The sequence below is a fragment of the Myodes glareolus genome, chromosome 9, assembly GCF_982192425.1.
Source record: "Myodes glareolus chromosome 9, mMyoGla1.1, whole genome shotgun sequence".
In the NCBI taxonomy this organism is placed as follows: Eukaryota; Metazoa; Chordata; class Mammalia; order Rodentia; family Cricetidae; genus Myodes; species Myodes glareolus.
This window is the reverse complement of record NC_142034.1, coordinates 23,291,286-23,313,527: the sequence shown is the minus strand read 5'-3', so window position 1 is coordinate 23,313,527 and position 22,242 is coordinate 23,291,286. Positions and strand designations below refer to the sequence as shown.

Sequence of the window (22,242 nt, the reverse complement as noted above, 5' to 3'; positions counted from 1 at the left end):
AATTTTGTGAACATTTTTTTAAAATATTTTAAGGAAGAATGTTCAGAGTAGCAGAATGAGTGGGTGTTAAAATAGAGAAAACTATTTTTAGATCTGCTTGGAGATCTGTGCCCTGTTAACATAGATTCTTTGAGTAGAACAAAATGGTAAAAGTTAACCAATCGTCTCTAACGTGGATTCGCTCAAAATCCCATCTGCTGTGGAATTACCCTTCTGTACACTGTGTGAATGCGTGTCCATATGATTGGTTTAATACACAAGCTGGCCAATAGCTGAACAGGATAAAGTTAGGCGGGAAAGTCAAACCGAGACTGATGGGGCGAGGAAGGGCGGAGTCAGAGGAATTGCCAGCCAGACACGAGGCAAGTCGGATACACAAAATGAGATAGAGGTAAAAGACATGAGCCTTGGGTAGCACATAGGTTGACAGAAATGGGTTAAGTTAGTTGTAAGAGCTAGTTAGTAGCAAGCCTGCGCTGTTAGCTGAGCATTTAAATTTATGTTAAGTCTCCGAGTCATTTTTTTTGGGGAAGCAACTGCTGTTTGTTTGGGAGCAGGCAGTAGGGCCAGGAAACTTCTTTCTACACACGTCACTGTGGATTAATACAGAACACAGAGGCGTCATTGGAGAGACTTGTGTGTTTGCTATCATTCAGCCTCTCTAAAACAGTCAAATCATAAAGACAAACTTAAAATTTTGCACCTGGATTCACGGAATTTAATTGAATCAGTATTTTTTTTTAATTCCCAGTGATACAGCTAGCCTATTTTTCTTATTCTGTTTGCTTTCCATCTAGATTATTAGATTTTTTTTTTCATTCTTGGGTTATTAAAGGTCAGAAACACTAATTGTTGCATTAAAGGGAAAACAAAACCAGGTTTAACAGATTATCAGTTTGGAAATCATCAGCTGTAATCCTTTGAAAGAGGCTAGTAAGGGCTGGAGAGATGGCACAGTGGCTAAGATCCCTGACTGCTTTTCCAGGGGAACTGGGTCCATTCCCAGCACTCACATGGTGCCTCACACCACGTCTGTAACTCCAGCTCTTGGAGATCTGACACCCTCTTGTCTCCTCAGTCACTGTACACACGTGATGCACAGATACATGCGGATTTAACAGCCAAAACATTTAAAAAAGAGAGTAGGAAAACTAATGAAAATGAGATGCTGCAAACGGGGCAGATGACAGAGGCACCCAACCGCATCTGCTTTCAGCTTCATGAGTTACTGCTGGAGGGACCACGAGACACAGACCTCTCTCCAGCAGTACCGGCCTAGCGAGCCTTTGACTCAACACTGTCACCTCTCTGAGCATCAGGTTATTTGTCTGTAAAATGGATGTCTTTGCCCATTTTGTGCCTGTCATCTCATAAGTTGCTGATAGCTCATCATTCCATGTTCCCACCTTGTGATGACGTCTAAGACAGACAGGTGAACTTCTTCTAGCTCTTTCCCCCAGCAGAGCCCCTCTGATCCAGACACAGAACAACGACTTACTCTCACTCTCCTAGAACCTGATAATATGGCCTTTTCTCAAGGGCATGGGGTCATCACACCAGTAGCTTATCCACCAGTCATAGATACCCCAGAAGTCTCTGGATCCTTACATTTGCAATTTGGGTCTTAGTGTTCCTGTGTAATGACATTTAGCCCCTCAAATCTCATTTCCTTTCTTAATTTTAGCTTTAATTTTCACACTCAGCTCCTTTCTTACAAGCATTTGGACACCTCAGGAGAGCTTTCAGAGATTCCTTCCTCTACATACCCCACTCCCTTTTCTGCTAGCAGCGTCTAGAGGGCCTTAAGAGCCACACCTCACCCCTGGGTTGCACAGTCTCAGGGTGACCATTCGCACAAGTGCTCAGCTACTGGGGGACACGTCTGAGATTTGAAGATCCCTTTGGACCTTCCATGGAAGTGCTCCACAAGCATCTCAGTAGAAAGACTGAGGTCCTGCCTTGTCCGGTGACGTAAGAAAAGACAGGATGCAACCTGTATGGAGGTTTATTGGTTACAAACTGGATGCACATTGATGGGTCCCTGGGGGAGCAGGAGAGTCGAGCCTTGATTTATAAACTTCTTCTTTGACTCAAATATTCCAGCAATATGTTAAGAGCATTATGGGAAGTCAGGTGAGACCACTATGGAGAAAAGTTTCTGAATCCGAAAACTCCAAGGATTCCCAGTGAGACTCACCCATTAGCGTCTAGGCAAGGCTTTTCCATTGGGGAACATGGCTTTTACAATGGCCAGAGACTTGCTGGCCTCACACATGCTTTTGGATCTCATTCACTTGAGAAAGAACTATTCTTCCGTTGACACTTTCTTGGGTGATGGCCTTGATCGTTGAAGTTACAGACCCTGAGGGAGAGAGGATCGAATAGGTCACTGCCAGGCTTCCCCCACCATGTGAACTCTGTTCATCTTCAATTCCATGCCCCCAGCAACTGCCAGATTCCCGTGTCTTGCAAAATGCTCACCGGGCTATATGGTGGGCTCTGCTGCTGGGAGAAAGGATCCTAGCATGGAGGAAATCCCCACTTCCTCCAGAAAGCAAAGGCCTCTGCGCATTGCCAGTTTCTGGAGATCTGAAGCCTGGGGCAGAAACTGGCCTCTGGCCAGGAGCTCTTGAGAAGTGCTTTCCACTCATGAGGACTCTGCAGCTCTTCACCACAGACAGTGAGTTTACAGCTTACTACCTGCCATGCAGGAACATCTTGCTTTAAGTTCTAGAAGCATGGCATGGGTGATGAGAAACCAGAACACTTCCCTGTTTCAAAGACATCAACCCTTATTTGAATAAGCGCTTTGCTGAAACACTAATAAACTGGTTCTAGGCCATAGAGAAGAATAGGAACTATTAATACAGGTATAAGGGGAAATGCAAAAATTAAATGAAAAATCAAGTCCCTTGCACAATACATAGTTGATCAAGTACTGGGCTACCCACCCCCGGGTATAGCTAAGGAGAGTTTTGTACCATCTGTCTAATTTTTCAGAATCAGGGCAGTTAGGCCAGCTGCTCTGGAATGGTTAGCTCAACCCAGATTCTCTGAATCTCCAATGCCTTAGAATAATTTCATTAAAAACTGAATCAGAAAGCGATGCATAACCTGCACGCCAGTGTCCCAAACTTTTCTATTGTTTATTCAAGGTAATCTCAGAAAATACGATTCCAGGGTCAAAAATGTGAGAATATTGAGTTGGGCAAAGTAAAAACTTTGGTTGTTTTTTTCTCTTTCCTGTTCCCTTTCTTCCTTGCAGAAGTGTTTGCTCTGTCTTTAGTACACTGCGAGATAGTGTGTCTACTCTAGAGAAGGAAACATTGTCTCTCGTTTCTCACCCCATTGGGCTTCACACCACATCAGTCATGCTTTTCTACTCAAATCTCACGGGTAGCCCTGCTTTTCAACAGAGTCAAGTTTGGGAACTGATGTGATGCAACTTCCTAGGCGTCTAATGGACAGACTTCATTATTCAAGGAGACAGAATGCTCTCAACCATCTCTTGAGTCTGTGTTCTCATGCAAAGAGCTTGCATATACAAGCTGAACCTCCCTTATTCAAATTCTCCAAGTCCCAAATGCTCCAAATTCTCAAGATTTTGGAGCACTGACATGACGCTATGAGGAAGACATTATACACTTCAAGACTTTACTTCATACAAAAGTCATTTCATATATTGTTATATATATATTATAATGTGGTCTGTTTATAGGCAGGCACATATGCATGAAACATAACTTCATGTTTAGTGTCAGGTTCCATCCTCAAGATATCTCATCACGCACATTAAAATACATAGTAAAAAACCCATTCAAACCCCTAATTCATTTATTTCTAAGTTCTTTGAATAAGAGCTACTCAGTTACTGTTCTACTGATAACATAGCCAGGGTTCACTTTTCTCTGTGGCACCTAGCTTGTTAACTTAGTTGAAGATTTCTTTCTGGTCATCTGGGAGGAAAATAAAAATTGAGCTCAGGACATTTGGGAGCCGAGTGAGGATTCTGGCGAATGCGGGATGATTAACTAAACAGTAGGCAGTGTTGGACAGTGAAACAGGGGCTCTTTTACCTTTCGTTCCCGACTCTGGTCCATCCATTGTCCTATGGAGGCAAGAGAGAAAGATGGAGAGTTACCTTAGCAACCGTCAGCCCTTTCTTTGCTCCTTTGCTTGCACGTTACTTTTCAGCTCTTTAGGGAGGGTAGTTGAGCCTGGCAGAGGCAAGATTATAAATTTGTGGAGGCTAGCTGAATCCTTCGGAGGAGGGGACCACCTCCTAGATGTTGTGGAGTCAGGGAATTCTTCCAAGTTTTTCTATGGGCCCTGCGGACTTTGCCTTTACCAACATCCTCTCCAGAGTCAGGGTCTCAAGTCTGGACCCATGAGATACTCAGACTGCTCATAGTTTGACCCAGTCACATTTTATTTACATACTTGGACAAAAACACTTCCAACCATTTGTTGGGCCATAGGGCTTGTGTGGACCTCTTCATGGCTAGCATTCCCTTGGATGGTCAGAAGTATTAGTCTGAAAATCTTGACTGTCTTAGGAATCTTTCTATGCTGTTAGTCTAAAATATTTCCTCTGACTTTTGTGTTTTATTTCTGAACTCAGATTGTATGCCCTCTATTGGAGAAACACAGTAGTCAAATCTTTTTGCCCTTCTGTCATCCCTGCTTAGAGTCAATACTTTTTTAACTGTTCGGAGTGCAGGGAGAACCAGCCTTTTAGCTCATACTTGATGAGAGACATGATTGAGGAATATTCCAGGAAAAAATTAGCCTTTCTCTTTAGAGCCACTGTGGCCTAGACCCCGGAGAGAATGCATTCCCATGCCCAGGAGCATCATGTCCAGCATGTTCCAGCCACAACTGCCTCACCCTTCAATATCTCCCTCCAGGAGCTGGCGGTAGGTGGCGATTTCCTTCTCTAGGTGGCTTTTGATGCCCAGCAGAACTTTGTGCTCATTGTTCTGACGCTCCAGGTCTTGGCGTAGCTGCATCAGCTCCTCCTCATAGTGGGAGATGATCTGCTGCATGTCCTGGAGGCGGCAGGAGTACCGAGTCTGCGTCTCTGTCAGCATGTTTTCCAAAGCAGATTTCTGAAAGAGGCAAGGAAAGGCCCATTCACTAGTACACTGGGGCCCCTGGCAACATGGGCTTGTTCAGTGTTAACTTCTCCCGACCACTCTGCTAGGTGGCCTGAGAAACAGACTGACTTACAGAGTTGGGACCTGGGGTCGGTGCTGGCTTGTCTGATGCTGTGTTTGGGGCATAAAGCCATCGTGTCTGGGAGCTCCTGACAACTCCACTGCCTTCTCCTAGCACTGCTGGTTTACTTGACCCACTGGGGATCAAACACAGCTGCCTGCCTCTGAACCATTCCTAATCTATCTTTCCTTTTTTTCCCCCTTATTTATTTATTTAAAGAATTTCCACTTCCTCCCCTCCTCCCAATATCCTCCCGCTCCCCCCACTCCCTCTCCTCCTCCCTCACCATTCTCAAGAGCAGTCAGGGTTTCCTGCCCTGTGGGAAATCCAAGTTCCTCCCCGCTCCCTCGAGGTCCAGGAAGGTGAGCATCCAAATAGGCCAGGATCCCAAAAAGCCAGTCCATGCAGATGAAACAAGACCCAGTGCCATTGTCAATGGCTTTTCAGTCAGCCCCCATGTTCGTTCGTTCGTCCGTCCGTCCTTCCTTTCTTCCTTCCTTCCTTCCTTCTTTCTTTCTTTCTTTCTTTCTTTCTTTTTTTTTTTTTTTATCTCTGGTTGGATGAAAAACTCTAGAAGGGAGACTGCATCCTCAGAGAGCAATCTGATACAGAGATGCCATGTGAAGTAGGAAGTGCAGAGTTGCATTTGGACTAAAGATGAGCAATGATCACTTTTTGGGATAAATATGCCCACAACCATTATCCCCCTCGAACACTGAACATTCCTGTATACTTAAAAATGTCTTAGATGCTGCTCTTAAATTCATATGATAACTGAGTGTCCAGTTGTTCAGCGAATCTAGTCTTGGTTTTCAGTGATAATTTCTGAACAGCACTGACAGGCAGCCATTTTTGAGGAAGATCTGAAACTTCAGAATGAAGCCTCTCGGCTAGGGTAGAGATCAAGTTTTCACGTTGTCTGGATTTACCACCTTCTTTTCCGTACCGTATTACTTTAAGTTGAAGGAGAAGAATCCTAATTGTATTACCTATTTACACTTGAATGGCGGCTTAGTTTTCTGGGAACTTAGTTTTCTTAGTTCTTACTAACCGCTGCCTGCCTGCCACAGCACATTCCTCTGCTCTCATTCCCCCAGAGACCCATTTCACTCCCTCTCTTTTGTCCTCAAGCCTCATCTTCCCAAGCCTCCTCTCAGCCTTTTGCCTCACTGAGGAATAGAAGCAATCTGGAGAGAACTCCAACAAACTCCCACCCTTATTTCCTGTATGGATTCAATCCGTGTTCAGGTACCCAGTGCCTCCAATGACACGAGCTGTTGCATCTCCCTCACTGCCTCCTGCCTTCACCATCAGTATCCTTTCTACTGTATTCCTGCCTTGATTTCTGTCTTAAATCTCTACCCACCCTCAGACACCATCCAGTTTCTCTGTCTCCCTTCACAGACAGCAGAGTTCCCCAAAGAGTGGGCTATACAGGTTGCTCCAAATCTCCCCTCCCAGACAGCCCACAGAACCCGACACTGAATCCACTGTGACCTAACCCCATCACCCCTTCCCTCTTCTTCCTCCCTCCATGCCCTTCTCTCCTCTCCCCTTCTCTCCTTCGTTTTCTTTCTTCCCAGATGCTGCACAGGACACATTTGTTCCTTCTGGCTTTTGCATTTGCTGTTCCCTCTACTTGGGGTTCCCCTCTCCTCTCCACCCCACGGCCACATCAAACCACCTCCTTGTCTCTCTGAGACCTTTTCTCAGCTGCCTTGTGCTCACTGTGTTTACAATGGCCGCTCTCCCCTCTGCCATGCCTTCTTTCACCCATGCAGTCTTTCCCACTGGACACACATGCATTTCAATGATTTGCACAATTGTGGTTTGCCATGTTCACTATTTCATTACTAAATTCTCAGTGCTAAGCATAGTGCTAGATAGGGGAACACATGCGCACAGGTATCAGAGCCTTATTGACCCCTAGGACTGTCGTGAAATAGAGCAGTTGAAGTACATTGAACACTGCACAGCTTCACACTGTGGTCATTTCAGTGGCCATCATCACCACCATGACAACGCATAGTCTTGTTAGACAGAGTCCTCACTACACAGCCTGGGATGGTGTGTAATGAGTGATCTTTCTTCTGCAACCTCCCAAGTGCCGGGACTTTGGACATGCATCCCCATGCCTAGATAACAGTGCACCTTTTAATGTCTGATCATCACCAATAATTCATAAAGCAAGGTGATTCGCCATATGTTCTCACAACACAAGTGAACTAATTACGCTCTCTCAAACTACATGGAAGAGCAGTGCTTAGGAGCTGCATTGATGAGTGAGCAGAAGGTTTAGCATATATGAAGGGAATTGCATGATGGATTGCACACAACAAGCTCCGGGAGCAACATGCGTGCACAGCATCTTACCAAACCAGGATGAAGACAGACATGGATTAGACTCAAGAACATATGGAGAAGAGTGGGTGATATGTCACATGTATAATGAACAGAGCATTCCACTGGAGTCAGCGAGGGCTAAATTTGCCACCTATCACGCTAATACCAGAATGCCTTTCTATTGGAGTTTGGGGGAACACACTGGTTATAAGTGGACTGGTAGACAATATGGGGGGGGAGGGGTGTCCAGCATCCACCATCCCTGAAATCACACCGCTTCACCCCAGCAACTCACTAGTTGTGTGACCTTTGCCAGGTTCATTAACTGTCTGGAGTTTGGTTTCCTTATCTTTAGAACGAAAGGGCTAAGACCCACCCGGGAAAGGTCAATGTGACGATCAACAATATCGGACATAAGGAGCCGCTCACCCAGAGTCTAGCTGTGTTTCTACACTGGGCACACATTTCTCATCATGAACAACTGGGATGGAAAGGGGAGAATGAGAGAAGGTCCCAAGGAGACTGGGGACCTGGGACTCAACTCACCCTGCTGTGCTGTGCCCGCAGGTCAATCTCTAGGGCCTGGAATGTTCGCCTCAGCTCATGGATGTCACTTTGGTTGCCCTGTACGGGTGCCAGGCTGGCCGCCTCCTGAGACATGGCTGCTGTCTGTGAACCAAGCATTAGCAGATGCGTTGGCGTGGTGACATGTGACAATGGAAGAGTTGGAAGGTCAGGTCACTTTCCTTTACCTGCTCTCTAAACCAGGTGTCCAGCTCTTGATGTTTCTTCTTTATTATTAGCTCATATTCCTGCCTCATATCTTCCAAGACCTTAATGAGATCTTCCCCTGGAGTGGTGTCCACCTTCACGTTGACCTTGAAGTCACTTGGCAGATGGTTCTCCTCCATTTCCTGTTTAGTAACAGAGAAAGACAGTGAAGTGGGCCGTGGCCATCAGAAGGCTGGATGGTTGTGTTGATTGGCGCTGGAACATTGTTCTGTTTATATGGCACCACTCTCCCTAGTGTGGCAGCTTCGTAGTTATTACGAATTGATTAACCATTGTATGCATATTCTCTAAAACTTTATAAAATAAAGACTAACATAACACATGTACTATGGTTTGGGGATAAAGTGTCTCCCCTGCAAAGGGTCATGTGCTGAGGGCTTAATTCTCAGCCAATAGCATTTTCTTGGTTGGTTTGGGAAGCTTCAGGAGTTGGAGCTTTGCTGGTGGGTCCCTGTGGGTGGGTCCTTGGAGATATCTTATCCCTGGCCCCATCCTGTCTGTCTATTTCTTGTTAGCTATGAAGTGAAGAAACTCCTTTGTCCTATCTCTTGCTGCTGTGACACACTGCCCAAGTGCACGGGCCAAATAGCCATGGATTGAACCTCTGAAACCGAGCAAAACTGTTTCCCTACCCTTATGGTGTTCCCGTCAAAGTCATAGGAATGAGAAATAGCACACTCAGAAACCACCTGGGAAATTGTATAGGGGCTTCCTCACCTCCTGAAGGACAGAGAGGAGCAAAACAGAGAAACAGAAAGAGAGGAGAAATAGAGGGAGAAAGGGGAGGGAAAAGGAGAGAGGAGGAGAGGGAGAAGGGGTTGGGAAAGAGTGAGAGAGATAAAATAAACAGAGAGAGAGGGAAAGATAGAGAGGAGAGAGAGAGAGAGAGAGAGAGAGAGAGAGAGAGAGAGAGAGAGAGAGAGCTCACCTGCTGTGCAGGGACAAAATACCTTGTATTCTACTTCCCACCCCTTGTATTCTACTTCCTCCAGATATATTCCACCTCCCAAAGTCCCATCAGTGGAGACAGAGCATTCAAAGCCCAGGCCGGCTATAAGAACACATAGTCAGATGATTTCTTTGACTTAATACATTGGTTGAGAATATTCCAGAAACAAAACAATTACATGTCTGAAGCAAATAGACTCCTTATAGCAAATATTCTTTGCTAAAGTGTCTATGTATTTAAGTGGCCAACATTTTCAGGTCTACGCCAAAACTTTGGGAAAGCAGTTAGTTCAGGAACCAAACGTCGGACGTTAGAGAGATTTTAAAAATGCCGTTCCTTATGCTTCACGGAAACCAAATGGCCACAAGAAAGGTGTGACTGGTGATCACCATTTAGACAGCTATTCAGAAACCCAGCTCTGATGTTTAGAAGCAACTGGGTTTGCCCAACATGTTTATATGCCCTTTTATTAGTCTCAGGGGCTTAATATGAATGACGGGTATTTTTGCAAGTCAGTTACATGTTTCTGTAGCTGAGGATTCTTGAGTTTTGCATTTTAGCATCCTCTTCCTACCATTAACCTTGATTTCTTCACATTAGGCTAATGAGGGAAGCTCAGTCTCACATTTCCTCTCTCTTTGCCTCTGTTTCTTTCAATGTATGTGTTCAAACATGTGTGTAAACACATGTGTAATGCATGTAGAGGCCAGAGGTTGCCCTCCACCTTATTTTTGGGTCACTCACTGAACATAAAACTCGGAATTCTGGCAATACAGGTTGATCAGTCAACTCCAGGCATCCCCGTCTCTGTTTCTTCTAGTGCTGGGGTGACAGGCACATGCCACCACCCCAGGGTTTTGTTATGTGTGTGCTGGGGGTTTGAATTTACGTCCTTAGTTTCTGCAGCAAGCACTGTACTGAGTGAGCTTTCTTCCCAGTCCCACTTAATTATTATATGTTTGCATCTTTATGTGTATCCTGTGCACACGTGTGTAAGCATGTTTGCATGTATACGTGCACATTCGTGTTCATACTTATGTCCCCTCAACACTGATGTCATCAGTCTTCCTTCCCTCTTATCCACTTTTTTATTTTATTGAGTCAGGGTCTCTCGCTGAACCCAGAGCTCATTCATTTGGTTAGTGTTAGCCAGTCAGGTTTTCCTGTGGATCTAATCTCTGGCCCTCCAGTTCCGGGATTACAGAAAGCACCACATCTGCCTAGGGGGCTTTGGGAATCCAAACTGTGATCTTTATGATTAAATAGCAAACAGTACACCCACTGAGGCATCTTCCCAGTCCCGATTCTTACAGTATTATACTAATGAGTCAGGGAATCCTGTGTGTGTTAACAAATTACTACTATTATTATTGTTGGTGCCAGTTCCTGTTCATTATCACCGTACTAGGTTACATTTAACATCTAAGAAGATAACCGTGAAATTAGAAAATGCTCGGTGTTTCTATGGTTCTGTATGAGGGACACCGGAACTGGCACTCAGGTGGTGGCCTCTTCTGCTACGATGGGGTCACCCTGGATGGTGAAGGTAGGGGCAGTGCTGGTTCCCAGGCGCCCAGGGCAGTCCCACCTGCTCATGGTGCTTCTTCATGAGGATGAGTTCCTTTCTCATTCCCTCCACTTCCTGTTCCAGGTCTGTCGTGACAATGGTCAGATCATCCAAGGTCTTTCGGAGGCTCTCGACTTCAATTTCCAACTCTTTCTTGAAGGAGTGTTCATTTTCAAACCTTTGGTGAGAGAGGTGGGGTTAGAACACAGCTGCTGTTGGAAGGCCGTGGGCTTGGCCGGAGTCCACCTAGGGTGAGAGGGGCCTTTCTTACTTTCCAGGTGGGAGTAAAAGGCACGCAGGGCATCACCAGCCATTGACACACTGAAACAGGACATATACAGGGGTATAGAACACTTGTTCCATGCTGTGCTTGTCTGTGTTGGTGACTCAGTGCCTCCTTTTAAATGCAGCACAGAAGAGAACACGCACAGAGCTGGACCTGCCACCTAGCTTTGTTACCCACCAGTATCCTGTGTATTTGCTTCATCTAGATTCATTACTGAATTTTTTTTCGTGGTAGCTGGTAGTTTGTTTATTTTTGAGATAAAGTCTTGCTATGTAGCTCAGGATGCTCTTGAACTCAATATATATCCCAGGTTGCTCTCAAACGCACCACCCTGCTGCCTCTGCCTTCCAAGAGCTGAGACTGCAAGCATGCACCAATATACATGGCTCATGGCTGAAAATGTTCAAAGCGAATTATGGACATTATGGTATTTGAACCCTAACTGCAGCAGAGTGTATCTAATAAAAAAGATACTTGTTTTCTATATTAGTACAACAAAATTACCATCCCTAAAATGAAAAGTTTTTAATAGAGCCTGATTCTTAATTCATATTTGAATCTTCACATACTTTCATGTGACTTTATATCTGACTTATGTAAATTGCACATGACTCTCTCTGTGCCCTTTTAAGTATAATCCAGTAAGATTTTGGCAGCCGGTTGCAGCAGGCCGAGCTTCCCTTTTGTGGAACTCTGTGAAGAAGGGACTTACTTGGTGTTGAAGTCATCCACTGCCATCCTGGCATTGTCAATGAGCACAACAATCTGGGCATTGGTCATCTTACTTTCCACTATCTGTAAAATAGGTAGAGTAAGAATTAGTCCAGCGGAGCAGATCCACCCATGACAGCTGCGTGTCTAAGCTCCAGTTTCCTCTGCCAGGAGCTCGCAGCACAGACAGCAACCTCTTCCTTCTTGACACATTCTATTTATTTATTTATTTATTTATTTATTTATTTATTTATTTATCTATTTATTTAGCAGAATGGTGAGAATCAGGTCACATGTGCCAAGTGAAAAACCCAGAAAGAACATGTCTGCTGTTGGTTTGGGTGTCTTTTTATGCGCTCCTCTTTCTTCCCTTCTTTTCTCTTTTGTTATTGCTATTACTGTTATTATTTAACCCACTAAGCCCAATTAGTGCTATCCAATCCCTCCCCCAAAGAAAAATAACTCTCTCTCTTCAAGTAGTCTCTGACTGCCAGTAGCTCCTCAGCTAGGGGTGGGGCCTCATGATCCCCTGTTTCACCTGTGCTGGAAGTTTTAACTGGCTTGGTCTTGTGCAGGTCTCGGGAAGGTACCACGGCTGCTGTGCGATCCTGTGTGCTGAAGCGGTGGCCATGCTTCTCAAACGTGGAACGTTTCACATCTCTCCTCCCCATCCTCTGCCTTTCGCATTCTCTCTGCCCTCTCCTTCAGTTCCCTGGGCCTCAGGGAGCAGGGCAGACAGAGAGAGATGCCCTGTCTCTATCTGGGCTCCCACAGTTGTTTGTTCTCAGCAATGTGAACAGTTAGGAGTCTCTGCAAGCTGCTATCCACTGCGGTAAGAAGCTTCTCTTGCCAAGACAGAGAACAGTACAAGTTTATGTAGCACTTTGACAGGCTGGGGTTGTTGTGACCACTGGAGGAGTGAAGTGGGGTAAGGTAGGGTCGCGCCTCTTGGTAATGCCTTCCAGTTGTCTAGTGATGTGAACATGACTTAGTGCTTTGCTTACAATCTGAAAATGTTAGAGTTTGGGTTATGAGACCTTTTACTTCAAAAGAAAGTGGTGTGTGTGTGTGTGTGTGTGTGTGTTTGCATGCACATGCCTGTGCATGGGCTTCAGAAGAACAGAGGAGGACCTCAAGTGTCCCACTCTGTCACTGTTTTCCTTATTCCCTTGAGCCAGGGTTTCTTACTGGAGTTCGGGTGGTGACCAGCACCCCCAGCAACCCTCCTGTCTCTCACTTCTCCCGACTAGTACTGGGGCTTCAGGTATGCATAGTTATTACTGGCTTTTGGCATGAAGGTTGAGAATCCAAACCCAGGTCTTCACGCTTGCACAGCAGCTGACCTCACCCACTGAGCCATCCCCCAGCTTCTGAGATTTTTCTGGTTGTGACTATAGGGGAAGATTTCCTAAAGTACAGGTGTTAGCTTTGATGAGTGATTCTTCCACTTGACATAGTCTTCCTTCCTCCATGATAGCTAATCTGAAGTGTACTTCAGATAGTCGTCACATAAAACAATCATTATTATTTTGCCCAAAGTGACTAGATCCACATATGTAAACTTCAGGAAGATGTATGTATTTGTAATACATTTGTGATGCAATTGCCTCTATGGAAGCTGTGAAAACAAGGACTGAGTGAATTCCCTACCATCGAATGCTGCTACTTAAGAAGTCTCTACAGTATTAAAACCTCTAGCTAAATCTGGTCACTAGATAGTCCCATAAGTTTTATTTACATTAAAAAAAACCTACCCATTGGAGCTGTTTGTCTGAGCAATTGGGTATACAGGACATTATGAATGGAGAAAGGACCCACATTTGATGTGGGGAAACGGGGTCAATTTCTCATTATCTGAAAGTTTCTATCTTTTGTACGAGGTGTTGTGACAGAGTAGAAACCGTAGCATTTCTTTGGCCTGACTTCCTGCTCCATCAGGCCATATCCTATCCTGTGCTTCAGTCCCATCATTTGTTCAATAAGGGGTCTGTATTAATTATAAGCAGGAGATCCTTGCTTTAAGCTTTTGCGAAGCAGCTGGAGTCACAGAGCCCTGTGACATTCCCATTGTATTTGTACAGCTAATCCTTTTATTTAGAGAGAATTTTTCTTAGGGCAAAGCTCTTCCTTAATACAAAGGTGCCTTTTAAAACTCCGGTCCTATTTAAAGCTTCACCAAGGACTTGGAATTTGGTCCTGTGAATGCACAATGCAGCCTCCACAAGTCGGGGGAACGCTGGGCTTGGCGCTCCGAGAGCAGGCCTGGGGTCCTGTCCTACTCATTAGCTGGCTGAGCAATCAGAGTCTCAGTTTCTGTATCCATAAAATGGTGAGAACAGTAATAATGGCCACTCACCCATGCACTGTGAGGGTTAGGAGATAGTAAATGAGATAATATGGCACACATACTTGTCATACTACAGGGACTCTGGAAGGTTCAGTAAATTTTGCCCTGAAAGTGAAAACTACAGGTCCATCCTGGCTGATTGCCCACAGTGCTGCTTTATGCTTTATGGCATTTTTATCAGAATTCTCCCTTCTAGGCTTCTTATTCCTGGTATTATTTACTCATGAAAAGTAAAAGTAGCTCCATCCCCAAAGCTCAGCACTCTGAGCACCTTCTTCCTCGTGCACTGAGTGACTGTAGTCATCCACACTACTGGGCTGGTTGACATTCCTCTTATTAGCAGCCCCACAGTGCACACATCAAAATCAGAGGCGTAAAAACTCATTTATTTGACTTTTTGACTTTTTTGACTTTTCCGGGTCTAAGTGATCACTTATCCATCGAGAAACCAGCATCAGGTATGTAATTCCTCCCCAGTCAGCATTCTTGTGGTCCATGTGAGTGAGGCCTTGGAGTGTACTTGGCATAAAGCACATGTAGGGTGGATGATGTAGCTCAGTTTGCAGAGTGCTTGCCTAGCATGGGTTCAGTACCCAGCACTGCATAAAGGAAACATGATGGTACATTCTTAAAATCCCAGTACAGGAGAGTTGAAGGCAGGAGGATCAGGAGTTCAAGATCATCCTTAGGTACATAGTGAGTTCAAGGCCAGTCTGGGATACATGGAACCAATTTTCTCTCTCCTATCTCTATCTATCTATCTATCTATCTATCTATCTATCTATCTATCTATCTATCTATCTATCTTTCTATCTTTCTATCTTTGTGTATTTATGTGTATATGGCTGAGTGTATATATGTGTGCACACAGAAGCCTAAAGAGAACAGAGAGGCCATTGGATCCCCTGGAACTGGGGTTACAGGTGGTTGTGAGCCATCTTGTGAGGTCTGGGAACTAAACTTAGGTTTTCTGCAAGAACTGTAAATCCTCTTAACCACGAAACCCTCTCTCCAGCACCCACATCTCATATTTGAAACTTCTCACTGTTTGGGTTTACTTAATGTGGTATTATAATACAGCTATTGTTTCTGAGACTTCCTTCATAGTCATAAATGGATGGGGATGGATTGAGAAATAGTATATGAGGCATAGATTTTTAAACTGTATGTTGTAATAATCGTCTCAATTCTCCCCAAGGCCCTGAGTTCATTCTTTGAAAAAAAATCTAGCTAGTGTGTTAGTATAGTATCATTGCCCCAAGGTATGTAATCTCTTACTCAGTAGAGGCAAGTAGACAATTTGACCATGCTTCCAAATGTCACATGCTGAGAATCACCAGGGAGTTTTATGAATGATATTCCTACGGCTATGTTCAATTCTTGTTTTGAAAAGTTTGGAATCCCCTTTGAACTGCATCTCTCCCAGACTTTTGGAGTAGCACTTAACATTACAAAACGAGGGGGAAATGTTGTATTTACTCTGAATATTTCAACAGGACCCAGGGAGAGCAAGCCCCAGGGGACTGAGACACCTTTTAGGACCTCAGTTGCAAATAGAGGAAGTTAGGAATGACAGACAACCTCAACCTTCAAGAGTGACACTCTTCCAAACCAGAGAAAGTGAAACATCCAAAGTATGGTCTAGGAAAGCTTGAACCTTGACCTGTTTGACTTCCGAATCCAGACTTCTGGCCTGGCAGAGAGTGGGCTGGGTGCCCATCCTCATAGCTGACTCCACCCATTTCCCCCTCTCATTTCTGTTCTAAGGGATTTAGAAAAGCAAGCCGAAAGGAAGTATCCAGTTTCAGTCTCCTGGTGTGGAAGCTGGGGATAAAAATATTTGCTCCGCAGAGTCACGAGAACTGAACGACACGTTCTGAACTATGTGTGGCATGAATAGTTCGGCCAACCCGCCGCCTCATTCTTGGGAACAATACACACATTTCATCTCTGTTCCAGGCTGGCGAGTTGGCACCATGCTGAAGAGGAGGCCGGATCATTTGAAAGAGACCTGAGTCCCACCTCTGCCTTTTGCTGGTGCCTTTGGGGGTTATTTCACATTTTTTGACCTTGAATTTCCTAACAGTTGGTGCGAGAAGTAAGTCAGGTAATATAGATCAGTCCCACCATGGCAGAAAGCCCTTCTCACCAACACGCACGTTTGACACCCCTCCCCCACTGCTTGGCATACAGGAAGTGCCCAATAATGGCTTCCTTCTCCTTTCTCCCTCTATTTGTCTCTGCTATTGGGATCCATGCTGTTATGTCTGGTGTAGCCTGGTAACTCTTTGGGATCCACACTTCCGGCTGACCATTGGCAAACATCATCCTTTCCCTCCGTTCTAAAGTCAAAGCAGCTTCGTTAAACGAAAAGCACTGTGTGGATGTTGAGTCACCTTGTTTTCTTCACAAAGACAGCCGTGCACTCTGTAGTTAACGCAATTACGCACTCGGTTATTAGGCCGATTATTCAATAATTAGGGGTCATTACAAGGACAGATTTATGTTATCTTGATTGGTCCTTCCTACATTCAAGCAGAGATGGCTGAGTGTTGTGAAACAACATGGTATTAATATTGGAAGCCTGCGATGGCCTTTCCAGGGTAGGCTACATCATGAGTTCACAGGGGTTTTCCTGGAACTCGTTCATACAAAGGGGAGGTGCATAACTGTGAGATGCCTCCCTCTACTTGCATCCAGACATCCCAGAAGGTGGGACTTTAGCTTTTTTAGATGTTTGGTTGAGAAGCATGCTGCCTTTTGAAGCATATCTCTGTAGTCTATTCCAAGTTTTAAATTGGCTCTCATTTTACCACTCCCCCCCGCCCCCAGCAATATGCCATTCTCAGAAGCGTGAGCAACTTTATCTTCTAGCAACTTCTAGAAAAATAGCCACGGATGCCACAGTGGCATACCTGCTGGCGGAGTGTGACAGCTTTTGGGGCATGATCTACACCCCAGTGTAACTCAGTCTTTTGTGGCTAGAGAGTCACAGAGTCGCCAGGACGCTGAGGTGGAGTAGAACGGATGTCGTGAGAAAGCAAATTCTCTCCTGTGCCTTGTGTACCGAGGGTGCACCCTGCATACCAGCCCTTATCATCTCCCTGACGTTGCTGGATCTAAAGTGATACTGCACGGTGCCCGGCTGCCTGGCATTTCTAAGGCTTAGATACATTTTTTTTTTTATGTTTCAAAGCGTGCAGAAAACCAGACAGTTTTGCTTTTTAAAAGATACTCGAAAATAATTCTGAAATGTCTGCTGTCTTTACTTTCTATATTATTTGGTAGAGAGAAAACTAACTTTACAAACAAGTTTCCCCAAGTCCATGGTTAAGGTATGACAGCAGGATTTACACGAGCAATACTTGAGACTTGAATTCTTTCGCTATTTTCCCCTGGAACTGTCACGTGAGCTGTTTTTCTCCCTCCCCCATCCTCCATGGTCAGCTTCAGAGTCTCGCTGTATCTTACCTGCTCCTGAAGGTGGCTGATGTTTTCCTCATATTGGGAATAATCTTTTCTGTTGCCAGGTTCTCTCTCCTGATGCCATTGTAGGATGCGACTTTCCAGCTTCGAATTGGCCTCCTCCAGAGCCCGTACCTTCTCCAGGTAGGTGGCCAGGCGAGTGTTGAGGTTTTGCATGGTGGCCTTGCCATTCCCACCTAGCAGGGGACTGCCTCGTTCAGACCCCCATGATCCTCCAGGAGGCAGGCAGCCTGGCGTAGTGAAGGATAGGGAGATGCGGACACCCCCTGCGCCTCCATGGACGCTAGGGGTCCTGTGGAAGCTCCCAGACTGACTCCAGCTGCTTCCAAGGCCATGGACAGAGGCCGAGTAGGTCTGGCTAAAGCCGTGGCTGGAGTTCATGGTTCCATCTGTGTATGGAGCAGGACTAGACTCTCTGACACCACAGGACTGAGCTGCCCCAGACTGCCTGGGATGGTTTTATGCCCTTTGCTGTGGGAGTTTCCTCCTCTGACAACTGTACCGACAAGATCCTATCATTGTGCAACGTGTGTTTCCTCTTGGTCAATCCCGAGGTGCCCCTGGGCCAATACACTTTGCTGTTGTTGTTTAGAACCACATGAATATGCTGGTTACCTCCTCCCTCCCAGTGGTAACCGGGAGGCGTGGCCCACGACGTCAGGTGGGTAGCAGGCCATCTCAGGTGTCTTTCTAATCTTGCAGTGGAATTTTTCCAATGTACACTACCCAAAAAAGGTCAGATTAAAGTCCACAGTTAAGACTATCTTGTGTAGTACAGACTTTCCTTTTATTTTATTTTATTTTTTTTTTTAGAGTAAAGCTGAACATTTATTAGAGCAGTTATAGAGGGGAAGGAAAAAGGGGAGTAGGGGGAGAGAGACAGAGAGAGAGAGAAGAGAAGAGGAGAGGGGCAGGGGAGAAGAGGAGAGAGAGAAAGAGAGAAGGGGGAAGCGGAAAAGTGGGGAGAGAGGCAGAAGCTGCCTCTTCGAGAGAAGGATGGAGAGTCCAGACTTTCCTTTTAAAAACTAAACATTAATCAAGTGTGTGTGAGCGCGCATGCGCGCGCGCGCGCGCGCGCGCGCGCGCGCACACACACACACACACACACACACACACACACACACACACTCCAGGCAAACTCTCTACAGCCAGAGTAAGAAAGACTTATAAGGGTAGAGCCAGACCAAACCAGAATCTCAGGTCCTAGAAGAAACTGCTCCTGTGCAGGAGGAAATAGAGAGGGCACAGAATATCTGATTCCCTGTGGCTCTCGCTATTTGATGGAAAGTAATTTCAAAGGAATCGCTCATCAGAACAAACCCTCAATTACAGTCGTAATTAATTAATGAATGACTGGCCTTCCGCTTCCAGGATGCCTTTCATCCCAGCACACCTCAAACAAAACCAAACAACCCAGCCTGTCCCTAGAATGTCCCTGGGCTCCAAGGAGGAATACAGCTTTGCTTTGCTAATTGCTCAGCAGCCCTCTCTCTCTCTCCCTCCCTCTCTCTCTCTCTGGTTGAGTCCGCAGACCATTGGTTTGTATGTGACCTACAGCACAGACTGCGGAAACAGGAAGGCTGCCATGATTGTTTGATATGATGGACGAATCTTTCTGCCGAGATAAAGGTTGGGAATGAATAGGATATAGTGTGGGGCACAGGCTGTGTGCTAGTTATTGGTGACCTGATTTAAAGAAGACTGAGAACCAAAATGTCAGTGTCTATGGAGATGGTTCGGTGGGTTAAGGGCCCTTTCTGTGCCAGCATGAGGACCAGAGTTCAAATCCCCAGAACCTACATGAAAAGCCAGGTGTGATATTGCTGTTGTAACCTCACCATTGTTGGAGTGGGAAGAGAGACAGGATGATCTCTGGGGCTTGGTGGCCACCAGTCCATCTTTAGGCTCAGCAGAGACTGTCTCAGTGGAATCAGGTGGAGCGACAGAGTGAGACACCCAGTGTCCTTCACTGTATTTTGGTGTGTTCAACCTCCCACCATGCAGACAATCATGCACCATATGCCACACATACACACAAAACAAAAAATGAAGTATCAGTTATCAGAAGAGATTTTAGTGTTACTATGCAATGCTACTAATTGCACAGATAAGGGTAAAGGAGGCCCAAAGGGGACGTGGGGAGGATGAACTTGGAGTTAGTGAAGCTACAGCAGGATTCTCCCTACCACAGAGCACTGCTGTCAGTCATGAAGAGGTCCTGTACAGGTCTTCTCCCGTAATGGTAGTGGGCCTGCTTAGCCTCACAGACCTTGTTAATCCTTATTGTTAGGAATTTTTCCTAACACGAGCTCTCTGCTGATGCAAAATCCCAATCAATAAAATCAAAACAAGCCAAATTAAAAAATATCCAGGTTTAATGGGGATTTGCTGTCGGGTGGCCCCGAGGGGGAACCGGGAGGCCATGAATGCAACCACCTGGAGGAAGGAAAAGAGACCATGTGTTCGTCTTTTGGGAGTTCACTTAAATACCCCTGGCATGCTGGGATTCGAAGTCCAGACCAATACAACTCTCAGGCCTGGGGGCTACGCTCCCAACTTAACATTTATAACAGCAATTGATTGTTTCCAGGGAAAGGTTATAATTTATCATTGTGTGTGTGTAGGGGGTGTGGGTACTGAGTATGGAACCCAGGACCAGTGGTAGACAAATGCTTTACTACTGACCTCTATTCCCAGTCCTATGCCCAGGTGTAACATACTTTGTAGTCAAAGGAGCAGGTGTTTATAGAGGTGAGTGACTCAGAGTTATATGCAGGCACAGTGTAATTGAGTGCATGACTTTGACTTTTCCTTGGAAAGGTGAGTTCAAGGGTTACTTCCTTCCTTCATCATTTTCTGAATTCTGTGGAAGGAATGTGATGCTCTGCTGGGAGGGAATGACCTCCTCTAGATCCAAGGTCTCCTTGTAGAATGGGCCACTTGGAACCAGGCTCTTCTGTGGATGTTGGAAGCACCCACAGGATCCAGCTGTTTCCTGTGGTTAGTGAAGTTCTTTCTTAACTCTTTCCATACTTGAAGCAGAGTCTCATGTAGCTAAAGCTGACCTTAAATTTTCCATGTAGCTGAGGAGAACCTTGAACTTGTACTTCTGAGTCTCCTGTTTCCATGTCTTGAGTGCTGGCATTATATTCACGGGCCCTGCTATTCTTTTTATAAGGATGGTGCTGGGAATCACTCTCAGAGCTTCTTAGACAGTAGGCAAACACTGAGCCAGCCACGCCAGTCCCCAGCCCTCTCACTACTGACTTCACTGCCTCACGCACTGGCTGCATGTCTCTGAGACTGCAGCCTTCTGGAAAGCAGGCTTAGGTCTTCCGCCTTCTAAGTACCACAGCCTAGTTGGAACATTGAAACACTGAAGGGTTTCGTAAATGGTGTTGTTTTCAAAAGCTCAGTCCTGATGTTTTCTAGAGTAAGAATTTTAGCTCAGGCCCTCCCATGCCGTTACCTCCTATCCCTTTGGGGTTAAGCCACAGAACCCGAGTACCTGAGTTTCAACTATAAATAAAACCATTGAAACACATCAGCTCTGCTCCTTCTGCCCTGCATCAAAAACTGAGCCAGGAATGTTTCCTAAATTTTCCTTATTTGGCCATAAAACTACTGGAAAGCTGTAATTGTGACCGAATAAAGCTCAATGGTTCTTAGAAGGAGAACTTGGGCAGGGCGGTGGTGGTGCACGCCTTTAATCCCAGCATTCGGAAGGCAGAGACAGGTGGATCTCTGTGAATTCAAGAAACCCTGTCTTCAAAAAACAAAAAACAAAAAAAAAGAAGGAGAACTTGGGACCACGTAGGTCTCCAATGAGAAGAACCAAGGCAGTGCTTTTGCTTCCAGTGACTCCTTCAAAACACACACTGGAATCTGATCGTACTGTGAAGTAGGGGGAGGCGGGACCAGGCGAGCCATCTAAGAGATGGTTAGATAGCGATCACTCTGCCTTCATGGATGGATTAATCTCTACATATTAGTGGGTTGGTTGGTTAGCAGACTATCTTAAGAATGAATCTGTTGTAAAATACAGTCTGCCTCTGTCTCTGGTAGGGGTTCCCCTCATCACATGATAACCCATCTTGCATCAGGATTCTGCAGGCAGTCCCCACAGGCAAAGAGACCCTCACCAAGTATGGACCCTCAGCCTTGAACTTCATGGCTTCAAGAATTCTAAAAAATGACCCTCTCAGCTATTCCGTTATAGAAAAAAGACTAAGAGAGATACAGAGAGACAATTAAAATAGAGGAAATGGTTTTGTTTGAACTTGAAAAGTCCCTGGAAGGCTCAAGGTCTGACTATTCCCAACTGGTGGTACTGCTCTGGATGGCTGGGAGGCCTTCAGGTGGAGGGGAAAAGCTGGTGGAGGGCTGTCGCTGTGAGAAAGCATTTGAGAGGTAACCTCGCTCCCACTTTGGCCGTGCCTTCTCCACTTCTTGATCTACCACTGAGTCTGTGCCATAAGCTCCCAACACGATGACTCCTATTACACCTTTCTCACCCTGATGGACTGGACTGTCTGATACCATGA

At 45.5% G+C, this 22,242-nt stretch overlaps 1 protein-coding gene across 1 annotated transcript; it reads right to left on the bottom strand.

Moving 5' to 3' along the window:
• Positions 1-1,989: 1,989 nt before the first annotated feature.
• Krt23 (keratin 23) lies at positions 1,990-18,287 on the bottom strand. The gene is made up of 8 exons (XM_048450744.3): positions 17,684-18,287; positions 11,867-11,949; positions 10,890-11,046; positions 8,313-8,474; positions 8,107-8,229; positions 4,888-5,108; positions 4,077-4,108; positions 1,990-2,362 (listed from the first exon to the last, which is right to left on the bottom strand). The coding sequence occupies exons 1-8, from the start codon at positions 18,077-18,079 to the stop codon at positions 2,268-2,270; spliced, it is 1,269 nt and encodes a 422-aa protein (XP_048306701.3). The 5' UTR covers positions 18,080-18,287; the 3' UTR covers positions 1,990-2,267.
• Positions 18,288-22,242: the final 3,955 nt, after the last annotated feature.

Coding starts and splice junctions, on each gene's coding strand:
- Krt23 (XM_048450744.3), bottom strand. CDS start 18,079: ATGAACTCCAGCCACGGCTTTAGCCAGACCTACTCGGCCTCTGTCCAT. Junction 11,047..11,866: donor GTGGATGACTTCAACACCAA/GTAAGTCCCTTC, acceptor CTCTCACCAAAG/GTTTGAAAATGAACACTCCT. Junction 5,109..8,106: donor TGCGGGCACAGCACAGCAGG/GTGAGTTGAGTC, acceptor TGCCTCTTTCAG/AAATCTGCTTTGGAAAACAT.